This window comes from Ciona intestinalis, unplaced genomic scaffold, assembly GCF_000224145.3.
Source record: "Ciona intestinalis unplaced genomic scaffold, KH HT000084.2, whole genome shotgun sequence".
Taxonomy (NCBI): Eukaryota; Metazoa; Chordata; class Ascidiacea; order Phlebobranchia; family Cionidae; genus Ciona; species Ciona intestinalis.
Window position 1 is genome coordinate 22,620 of NW_004190406.2, and position 11,846 is coordinate 34,465.

The window sequence follows — 11,846 nt, forward strand, 5'->3', positions numbered from 1 at the left end:
ATCGGGGGGAAAGAGCAGGGGGGAAATAGCCGGGGGAAACAGTCGGGGGGAATTAGCCGGGCGGGAAATAGGCGGTTACGAAATGCTAGAATGAAATAAGTGCAGAAAAATCACCCAAAAAACAACAACAACTCGACGAAAAAATCTATATGACCACTACCGTGCTCAATAAAATATAGCCTTTTTTCTATGACAAGGTGTCCCATCTTCCCCTACTGTACTAATTCGTGGTATCCTCCCAAAATCATATATATTTTCAGTTTGGGAATATTCGACAGTATGCACTGGGTCCCCGTCTTGTCCCGCTATAATATTGTTGTCTCCTTAAGCATCGCCGTAAATCCGCGCGTTAGTAAATTAATGTTACCCCACACAAACACTGTCGGGATTGGTGATGTTTTACTGCAAGTTGAAGCTTTTAAAATTGTGCTTCAAGGAATCGGTTTTATTTTAACAAGCAACGTGATATATTCACTTTCTTTTTGATGTGTATTTTACATGCAAATACATGCGCTCAACATATGTAAAAAAGCAAGCAAAACACAGTACAAAGATGTAGATAGCAAAATCAAATATACATTGGGATAGATATAAATTCTAATCGAGTCCTATAATACATTTATTTTAAAATAGTCAGGAGCCATAAAAAATACAAACACAATACATAAATAAGTACATTCGCAATCAGTAGTTTTCGAAGTAAACCTAGAATTAGAGCTTTAACTAAAATGCTAAATATGTTTTATTAAAGAATAATTTGTATCTCTGTACATTGGTAAATAACAAAGTTCATGCAAAAAGAGAAAGCAGCAAAATATTATCATTCCTTACACATACTCTTGATAAATGCCATGAACCAAAACAAACAAATTTATCGCCTTTTCTTGATAAAGGTTTTAGAAACCACACTTGATGGGTTGTAATTGACTCTGGTTTTACGCTTTGTATCGTAATTACGGGTGAGGCAATCAGCCACTTTACCACGTGGACCTTGCAGATTAAATTGATATCCAAACTTCAACAAAGTTTTGTTGTTTTCCAAAATTTCGCACATTTCATTTTCCACCTAAAACCAAACATTACTTCTTTCACTACCAAACAAAATGAATTTAATGGCAACTTGGCAAAAGCCATTAACGCGCCTGCCTTTCGATGCTCAATAATGCTACTATTGTGATCCTATATATTCTTGGGCCTGTCATTCAAAAGCAATTACTCTAACACAGTGTTCACTAATGGGTTGCCCAAGTTGTTGGCCATATGTTACAAAAACACATAAACTAAAACAAGTGAGTGTGCAAGAGGTGTAGGAAACAGAACACCTGTGTAATACCGACTGTAGTTTTCCAGCCACACAAAGATAAATAAATTATATTTATTTAAAGTACCTTGTTTCCAAACTGAGCTCTTTGATTATCAATGCGGAGTTCTTCAAGAACATCATTGTCTTCAAGTGTGGCTAAAATCGCAAGAATGCCATTTCCAGAAATAAAATTGCTTTCAACATTTAATACTTTTAGTGTTCTGTTTATCTGGAAAACAGGTATTACTATTTTAAAAAATAGTATAATTTTTTCTGCCAATACCTTTAAAGTGTTGCTCACACTAAATTAAACAAAATTATTGCTTAATCATTTTAACTAAATCTACTTTATAGGCAAGTTAAAGCCCACCATAGTATTCAAACAACCACAAACCTTTTTTTAACTTTAATCTCAATATGTTATATATTTTTGTTACCTTTAACATATCAGCTATTGCAAACGCCACAGAATCGTTTGTACGTGTGCTTGCAAGTGACCATGATGTGACACATGTGTTTACTTTTATTGCTTCGCAATAATCAACAAGAGTATGAATTGGGATATGCTAAAAAGAAGAACATGTTTAAGAAGTTTAGAAATTAGTTTCAATAATTTTATGAACTGTTTTCAGACAACTAAACTTTATGGCTGGTTCCCGTTTAAAAAATTTTATGTTGTGTAAAATTTAGAAACATTTTTCATACAGGGTATGTTTACGTAATATAAAAACATTTGTGAAAATTAAAAACTATATTAAAAGGCTTAAAGAGTCCGGACCACACTCATACAAGTTGGTTTTAAATGAAAATTTACACTTAATAAATACTATCTGTGGTAATTTTTTGTAAAAAAAATATTTAGTTTGGCTAAAAAAACGTTTTAAAAAGTACCAAAAATCTGCCTATTGTTGCGTCACTCGTGGGCACTATGACGTAAATTACGTCACGATCTTTTCTAATCGATCAGCTGATTTAGGCTTTACTAGCAGAAAATGAATTTATGTTTGCAGCAAAACAGAGTGTACCGTCGACATAGTGTTTTCTGTTACTTTTAAATTAAGAAATATGCGTAGGTATTGCCGTGGCCTGATTTTAGTTTAAAATTAATGTGTGTTGTTTTGTTTGTAAGTGTATTACAGTATTAGACTATTTAAATTTGTCATTTTAACATTAATGTAAAAGTGTGTGATGTATAGTCAGATAGAAGTATTTCATCTGATGAAGTGACATAAGTAAGATCCTCGTCCACTAGCAATAGGCATTGAGCCTTTCCAGCTTGAACCTGTACTTCCAGCAAGTGTTGGGGAAGTAGACAGGCCAAGTTTGCCTACCATGGAAAGCAAGTGAAGCTGAGAAAATCAAAAATACAATTTGGTTGATTGACCAAGAATAGCATTCATTAAAAAAGTGTGACATTTAATAAGTCTGTTGGTTAGTGTTGCACTGTCTTTTTCCCCGAATTTGTTGAAATTTGTGTAAACACATATGTGTTGAGACCCAAGCATGGAATACAAATTTAGCGAAATCAATTTACACCAATATAGTATTTATTGGTAGCCTTCATACCAAGAAGTTGGTCAATCACATGTTTATGATGCTTATTTTGTTTAAGCAGTATCGCTTCACAGCTGATCAGAACTTTGTTCGATAGGTACGGGAATGACTGGAAAAGGAAAACATAAAGGTTCAACAGTATTGATCAAAAGTATGTAAGCGAACAACATTATAGTGACAGTTCAACAACATTTGCAAGAATATTTCATCATTCAGTTTTGAATGGTCTTGTTTCATACCAAATGTGAGTCATGCAAGAGTTATGTTGTTTTCATTCAACATTTCTAAAAATACACATTTAAGTATTGGATTATTTTCATTGTTTTGAATAAAGAACGCTTGTACCAGATGGTGGATTTGTTTCTTCTGTGTTCTTCTGCGCTCTGCAAACAAATGATGCTTACTTGATCCGAACCAGTTTCCTCGCATATCCTAATGTAAACATATCATAGTAAAACCATCTGAAGTAAAATGTGCACTACAAATATAAGATGACCAGCATACCAATGTAATGTTGCTTGCTTTTTTTTATGCCCCACTCTTCCTTTTGAAAATGAAAACACACACACCTATATATATATATATATATACTTATTATCGCTTTAGTCATTCTTGTCTTTCTATTTTAAACACAGCACCAATCAGGCATGATTACTCGGCTTGATAAACTCCCATAAGATATCTTTAAATACAGATATAAATATAGTCTATGTCATATTGGGAAAAAACGAAAAGAATTTAAAATCTGAACCCTGGAAAGTCACGAAAACTTATTCTCCACTAAGCTTAATAAGCTATTTTATGTGGTTATACACTGATCCCCAGGAAATAACTCGCAATAAATTGCTGAAGCCATTTAAGTATTGTTAATACCTTAAAAACGTTTTGATTTGCTTATCTATCAAAACTGCACCAATAAACGGTAAACCGCTGATAGGCCGGGTTTTGCCTGTAAATGAAATATTGTATTGTGACGTCACAGTGCCCGCGAGTGACGTTTTTTACAACTTTGAAATTTGATTTTTTAAACATTTATTTCTTTTTAATTAAAGCGAATTTTCACAAACTAGCTGTACATTTAGCATCAGTAGACATAAAACTTTACTCTTATGCAAAAAAACTGCGCAACCATGAGAACGGGGGCCGGACTCTTTAAGACTTGGTAAATTTAAGTTGACACACCTTGATGTTATTGAGGTTTACAGCTGTCAATGACTTGTCATTGTCCCTGATTCGTGAAAGAGTTTCCTCAACATCTGTTGGATTGGGTGGTTCACTTAAAGCTGTGACCTATATTAGATATTTATGTAAAAGAAATAAGTTTATCTAAATGATTCACCACTTCATTAACCTACATAGAATAGAGGTCACAAATTACCTTCATTTCACATTTTGTGGTGCTTGTATACCCTGTCTTGTTAACTATTTTTGTTTCCATCAATGAACTGTAGAATTGATCTGTGTTCATCATTGTATGCATTCCCAATATTGCTGTAAATTTAATCAAGATTAACTTACATGACAGAATAAGAGTAATAGATACATTTCCCACTTTCTAGTAACATTTAAAACATGTGGAGCTTAACTACTTGAATCACTCAAACAGTTACAGAACACATTACGGCATTGTGACTAAATTTGTGTAAACTTGTTACTGGACTTGCCTTTAAAAATTGGATGCTTATGTTACTGAGACTTCTTGTCCAAGTTATTAATGAAAATGAGGTTGTAAAAACCTTAGCAATGTAAACTTAGTTTATTCTGGTAAAAATCAAACCAGAACCTAAATATTGGAAACAGTTCTTTAATGACATCATTAAGAAAATTACTACAAACATCAGAACAAAACCTTACTTTTTTCAAGCAACAAATATGTGATAGATTGCTTCCAATTAACTTAAACACCTATTTTGCTAGAGATTAATATGTACAATGTACCAAGAGGTAAAAAAAAGAAAACTTACAAAAACTATCATTTTTCGGGAATTTCCTTGACCATATATTATTACAGGTAAAGCCAGACATACACAAAGTTTGTAACCCTTTGTTTTTTAAAAAAAATGTATATATGGGCTCATGGTATGTTTGAGAATTATTTTGAAGTTGAAGACTTGTGTGTGTGTGGTCTAAACAAGGACCAAGGTTACTTTAAAGTAAAAGAATCGGTAAAAAATCAGTTTCACAAATGTAAAGAAATTATTTTGAGCACTCTTATGGGAGGCTTTAAAGCACAATAAATGAATGACCAAAGTCCGAAAATATGGGCTAGTATTGGACTAATACTCGCCAATCCTGGTTTTTAAATTGTGCAGATTGTGTTTAAACGCTCTTGTTTTAAAGCTTTGGTGTTAATTTAATAATATTAATATATACTGGAAAGGGGCAATCATTAAGTACATTGAACACAAATGAACAAACAATGTTATTACCCTAACCTATATCAATGCATTCATTTAACTATCTTTTCTTATCAATATATTGCAGTTTAAAACCTAACATCTCCATTTGTGGCTAATACAGCACAAAAATATCCGAGTGCCCATGAATAGCCAGTATAAATGTATAAACAATTGAATATCTTACAAACACGTCTTAAAATACACTTAAGATCAACAGCAGTGGTAGTGCAATGATCAGTCTATTTCTTAAATAAAACCTAATATCATGATTCGTGACACCCATCAAATAAGCCATAAAAAATATGTTTATACTTATGCCGGCATAAGCTTTTACCTTTTAAAACTTACGAGTAACTTTTTAGTTAGAAGCTTATGAATACCTCATATTGGTTTTAAATATAAAATAACAACCATGTTTCAGCATTACAACTACTGTCTAACATTGCTTAAAGAATTTTTGTCTGATCATTATGAATTGTATACATACCACATACCAGCAATATCTGTTAGCTCAGCCTCAGTTGCACTGTTTAAGCATTCTTCAAGTTCTGGATCAAGGTGCGACGGTGGAAGCGACTTTTCAGAAGCTTCAGTTTTTTCAAACACTTTTCCTCTTTTTATCCCAGCTTCATATGGAACTAAATCTTCTTTATCTTCAACGTTTTTGGCCTAAAACAAGTTATAGTCAAGTGGGGTAATAAAAACAGAAAACATAAATTTTCAATTTTTTCTCCAAGTAAATTTTTTTTAGTCAGGAGGAACAATATTCATGACACCATAATGACCAGAAAAGATTGAAGGATTTCTATGTTTATTAAAAATTTACTTAAAATTTTGTGCTGTTGATTTTACCCTGTCTTTGGAGTAAAAAAAACAATTGTGGAGCAATAAAAAACAATTGTTTTAAAATCAACTTAACTTTATAAAAAGAAGAAAACAATTACCAATAAAATACAAGGAAATAATACAAATATTATTTATATAGCTTAGGTATTATGTAGTCTATGCTTTTTAAGACACCTCAATCAATTTTATCACAAAGTTAATAGCCTACTCATTGGGGTCAACAAAAACAATTGGACAATCTTAAAGTAAAAAAAAGAAAAAAAGGGTATGAAATGTTCTTAAATTTAAAATTAAAATATACCAGCAGCAAGGTATTTAAATATGTAGCAAATAACTGCATTTATATTAAGTTTAACTCGAAAGGCCTTCTCACAAGAAGTTTAGCAAACCCCATAAAAAGAATTTTTGGTCAATTTTTTGTTTGGTTTAGTAATTTGTGTGTTTACCGAAAAAACAATTACAACTAATAATAAAAGTTGGGATAAAAAAATAAATGTCTATTTTACCCACAAAAGCTAGAGGGGGGGTTGTTCTTTCTTACCCCAAGTACCCCATTGTTTTTATGACCCCACTTGACTATACATATTATTTTTTTGTTTACAAATTAGTAAAAAGCAAATTAAAACAACAAAAATAATGTATGCATCACATGCACATCTATACCTCTTCTTCAATGTAAGTAATCAACTTTTCCCGATCTAATGGCCCTGTTGGATCTTTTTTCGTTTGATCTTTTTGACGAAATCCTGCTGGTAGCAACTGATTCTACAAATAGAAAGTATTTGGCAAGGTTAAGAATAGAAGGCGAAATCAGGTTAATCTTATTGCAACTACAGATGCAAGCAATACAATAAATAAATTTACTCTACCCAAAGAAAGGCAGCAGGGGTTCTAACAAAAAAATGAAAATGGGGTTTCAAATGCACCAGGAGGTAGCAAAAATCTTTTTTATTTAAACATAGAAATTGGCTATTGAAGAATTAGCGTTTGCAATTGTCAGTGTGATAAAAACAGATGTAAATAGCCCCGCAGCCAAGCAATGGTTCACCATATCTCTTATTACAAGAAAATAAATCCAAAATAATAGTTACAATAAATGTTACTTGTGTTATATTTAGAAAGAAGCATAGGCGTCAAAACATTAAGCATTCTGACGAAAAACCTGGGTGGCGAGAGAGCACTTATGTTTTAGGTTATGACGTCATACGATAGTGATACGTAACTGTCTAGAAACCGCATTTATACTGACGCGAGGCTGCGATGGCCCGTAAGAAGGCATTACAATTCGGCTAAACAAACAATAACCCCGTTAAACAGGCGATGTTACTGCATACCTAACATAAGCGCGTTACATAATGAAGTAAACAAGCGCATAAGATTAGCGTATTTTATAAAATAAACCAGTCAGAAAGGTAGTTTGCGCCGGCCCGGGTTTTGGCGGCTATGGAAAGAAGTAGCCTAGTTAAGCAAAAATGAAAGATTGTAGAAACACCCCTTTATCAGTGATAATGTCACCCCCATTGGTAAAAAAAAAACGCCCACAGGTCCAGAGCTGCGATTGGACTGACACTTAGTCCAATTTCAGTTATTTACATTTTCTTGTCACAGGATAATTGTTAAGTTTAGCGATGTGTCAGTGTCGCGAAACAGAGATTCGCCACACCTGGACACGCCTTCCTATACTTTGGTAACATATTAAAAAATAGATGTCCGGCGCCTTGGCATAGTGGTTAGCGCGCCTGCCTGTAACCCAGAAGTAATGGGTTCTCAACGCTGCTCCATTGTGGGCGTATCGTTTGTAGTTGATTTAAATTTTGTTCGGCAACGATCGTTTGTAGTTGATTTAAATCGAAATTCTATGACCTAAAATCAACTACAATACGACTGCTTTTAATAAATGTGACTGATTGGAGATTGCGCAAGTTGTTGCAATCTTTATCTATATTATCGTACGCGTACCTACATTCTAACGAAAGGATCAATCGTTTACCGAGCCAGACTACAGGAACGGTAAATCAACAAAGGAAATGCGACAAAATTTACCAACGGGCAATTTGATTAATTTGATATTTTATTGGTCATTTTGACATCGTCAAGCAGCTTAGACAAAAAATTGGATAATATGTGATCGTAGAAAATTGGTTTGTTACAAAGTGCCAATGTTACGGGAAGATTACCCGCTGTTATGACTAGGGATGTGCCGAGCCGAGCCCGAACTCAAAAGCTCATGCCCAAGCATCTCCTTTTTTGACGCTTGGCTGAAATCTGGGCCGAGCGCCAAGCCTTATGCTACTGCTATAATATTGCATTCGAGAGCGAAAAAATGTTAAAAATAAAAAAAAGTGAAGCTACTAAGAGATAACGAGAAGAGTCAGCGTAGCTTTCTCTTTAATTATTTTTATTCGTTGTGAATTTGCTCTCTCGTGCCAAAACACGCGTTGCATTCAATATTACTTTCTTTCGCTAGGAATTGGAACATGTTTTATTTAATTGTTACGTCACTGGTCATATAACAACATAACTATTAATTATGACGTTTCATAATATAATAATCGGGAGGAATGTGCCCACTTCTAACCAACCACGAGATCAAAACATCGTGTATGAGCGTCACAATTTTACGCTCTGCGCCAGAGTAGGAAATAAAGGAAGACGCGTGCGGTAGCATACTTTCCACACGTAACAAGGGAAGCAATCGTTGTAAATTTATTCTCGTGAAAAATGCCATAATAAAACTCTGGTTTTCGTGGGATGCCATCAAACAAAGTTTTTTGGCTTCTGTCCAAGCCCGACCAGGACGATACTTTGTAATATCATATTACAATCTCTGTTGGTTCTAATTTTCTGATAGCGTCGCTCCTAGCTCTTATATTTGCATTAATTAAAATTCACATCATTGCGATTTACCTGCATTTAAACTAATCATCAGAAACAAAAATTATACACAAACTACAGATCGTATGGAAACTGTCACCGCCATGTTCTTGAGCTGGCTGGAGATAAAAACTTAATACGAAGTATTTTCACATAAAGGTATTTAAAATACACTAAATGACCATGATCATAAACTTTGTACCTTACCCTTTCGTGGATGATGCGGACATTTAGTAAATGAATGAGCCTGACATTTAGTAGAAAGCAACGAAATTGGAGTATTTTTCACGCCAGGAAACTTGGAGGTTCATTTAACCTTTGTCACATCAAAGCGCTTCGCATTGCTGTGTATAAACAAGAGCTTTTCAGCATTCCGTGGTAACAGTTTGTTACGTTTATCCTCGTAAACCATGCCTGTCTCACTGAACATTCTTTCGCTATACACTGATGATGCAGGGGCACAAAGATATTTTTTGCCTCTAAAAGAAGAAGAGGAAATGTTGCTGCATTACTTTGCCACCAAGTGTGAGGATCGTCTCTTCTTTGTATTACAGATAAGGTTAGGTACGATCCAAGTTCGGAAATGATTTCAGTGAGCTGGGCTTATGTTGGGCTATGAGATGAGGTAAACATTTGGCACCTTCGCCCTCAAGGATAATTTCAGTAAAACACAACCAATAGTCCGTGTTAGATGAATTCAAAGTGCTTGGACTTCCTTCAACCGATGAATGTTCTGTTTGGTTTCCAGAATCGCCTGCACTGTTTAGAATTTAAGCCTCTTCAATCAGTAGAATCTTTGTACTTCTCTGTTTCTTCTTCCCCAAAAATGCAGTTTTAAATCTGGAATCGATTAGACTGGAAATCAGCATATTTTTATCTTTTAAGATTGATGCGTTTGCATCCATAAATCTTTTTTTACCTTCTGTTCTTTGGTAGTTTGCACACCAGAATATTGCCCTGGTTTTGACAAGTAACGTTGCAGTGAAATTACGATGGGAATTACTAGGGATGTTCTGAAGTTGTAAAAGCTCGGGTTCGCCGAGCTTCAACGAAAAGCTCGACACAAGCCCGAGCACCATCCTATGACGTCATTAAGGAGAAAGGCGTACGAGAATGCGTTCGTATTCAGTCGAAAAGCGTTGCTAGTCAAAATACTACAGAACACTTGGTTTGCCGTTAAAGAGACGTCTTGTTTCGTAGTTTTCAATAAAAAATATTTAATTAAAAAGTATTTATAACTGTTGCGGCCAGTGGTGCAACCAGCGCGTTCAAAAAGGCCAAAAGGGTCTGTCATACAGATAAAAAACATCGTTATCTCTGACGCGATATAAACGGTTTAGATATTTGTCTTGCACGCACTGTCTTGCACGCGGTTAATTAAGACTAATATTACATTGTTTATACTAAATTAGAAACGTCTTTTTAATAAATGAAACATTGGTGTAGGTTTTACACTTTTACTCATGTCCATCGTGGATAATCTAACGAATATTTACGTCAGAATACCTTTGATAAACCATTACAATTGTCATATCACATTACAATTGTCATGTTTTCCAACAATCTCGTTTTATTCGCTTTCATACGATCTGTAGTTTGTGTATAAATTTTGTTTCTGATAATTTGTTTAAATGTAGGCAAATGGCCATAATAGCGATTGACCACTTGATTATTTTGACTGCAGAAGCTTGAAAACAGGTTGCATATTTGCAATCAAAAACAGATTTGTTAAGTACCACACGGTCAACGCATGCTGAAATTTCCATTTTCTTATTGTCACGTCGTTAATGTTATCAGTTTTTTTAGCAGAAATGTATATTTTTATAAAAACATTACAAAAATAATAATAAATTTACTAAAATTACATATTTTTTGTTAATTCGTATACGGAGTAAGCTTCCATGCTATTATATTTCGTGCGTGGTACTGAGTGCAACAGTAACAACAAAAACATTACAACCTTTTTTAATTTAAAAGAATAAAAGAAAAAACAGTAAATTAATTTTTAAATAACAAACCATTTTATAATATACCTACATCAGGGTCTAAATCTTCTAATTCCAAAGTCAACTGTTCAATTTCATCCTCAGTTAAATCCTTTAAAATTTCATCCTCGTTAATATTCAGATACTTTTCTTGTTCTTGCTTTATAAACTCATAAACTTCAGCCATTTTAAACTGTCGGTACTGCTACACTAAAGACAAACTTGTTTTAAATACTTTACTAAATATAAATACATTTTATATTAAAACGACCCTACGTATGACCTGCTCCCTTGGGTAAATACTAAAACATGCAAGCTGCGCATAATTTATTTTTATTATTAACCCTCAGGCATATTCTGTTGTATATTTATCTGGTCCTAGGTAATAGCACAGAAATAAAAAAGAGTAGATTTTTATTATTATTTTTATTTCTGTGGGTAAAAGGCGGATTGGGCGGATAAAACGGATGACAGGTAGTTTTTAAATAAAAAAAAACGAGTTTTAAAAGAAAATTACACCTCAAACATGAAAATCACCTGCTATAAATACATAATGTATTGTTATACACTAAATTTTATTTAATTTTTATTAAAATTTCGTCTATTTGTCAGGAAAAAGACGTGTCGTTAACGATCCGCACTATTTATATCAGCAGCCACAAAACAACAAATTGTTGCGGATACATATAAAGACGTTGTTTTGAAGCAACAACTGCAATATAAATCAATGCAAAATTGTTTATTTAACAATTATAGTTGATATGAATGTTTTATTTTACAAAATTTTGCGTCCGGCGCCGTGGCGTAGTGGTTAGCGCGCCTGCCTGTAACCATTAGGTAATGGGTTCAAGGCTCGTCGCTCCTACCATTGTGGGCGTATATGTC

The 11,846-nt window shown here is 33.8% G+C and overlaps 1 protein-coding gene and 2 long non-coding RNA genes across 5 annotated transcripts in view; all 3 read right to left on the reverse strand.

The window, feature by feature from the left end:
* Positions 1–470: 470 nt before the first annotated feature.
* Positions 471–11,846, reverse strand: part of tmod (tropomodulin) — a 35,287-nt gene continuing 23,911 nt past the window's right edge. For 2 of the 3 annotated variants that reach the window (XM_026838427.1, XM_009863059.2), the window contains exons 2-9: positions 11,014–11,171; positions 6,766–6,867; positions 5,751–5,925; positions 4,236–4,348; positions 4,040–4,147; positions 1,741–1,869; positions 1,389–1,532; positions 471–1,066 (exon numbers count right to left, since the gene is read on the reverse strand). In XM_026838427.1, the coding sequence (XP_026694228.1) occupies positions 872–1,066; positions 1,389–1,532; positions 1,741–1,869; positions 4,040–4,147; positions 4,236–4,348; positions 5,751–5,925; positions 6,766–6,867; positions 11,014–11,148 (1,101 nt within the window). In that variant the 5' untranslated portion in view covers positions 11,149–11,171 and the 3' untranslated portion in view covers positions 471–871. 3 annotated transcript variants of the gene reach the window in all.
* LOC113475024 lies at positions 3,036–3,724 on the reverse strand. The gene is made up of 2 exons (XR_003396760.1): positions 3,362–3,724; positions 3,036–3,289 (listed from the first exon to the last, which is right to left on the reverse strand). It is a non-coding gene; the product is annotated as an uncharacterized LOC113475024 (long non-coding RNA).
* LOC113475025 lies at positions 8,783–10,024 on the reverse strand. The gene is made up of 2 exons (XR_003396761.1): positions 9,896–10,024; positions 8,783–9,816 (listed from the first exon to the last, which is right to left on the reverse strand). It is a non-coding gene; the product is annotated as an uncharacterized LOC113475025 (long non-coding RNA).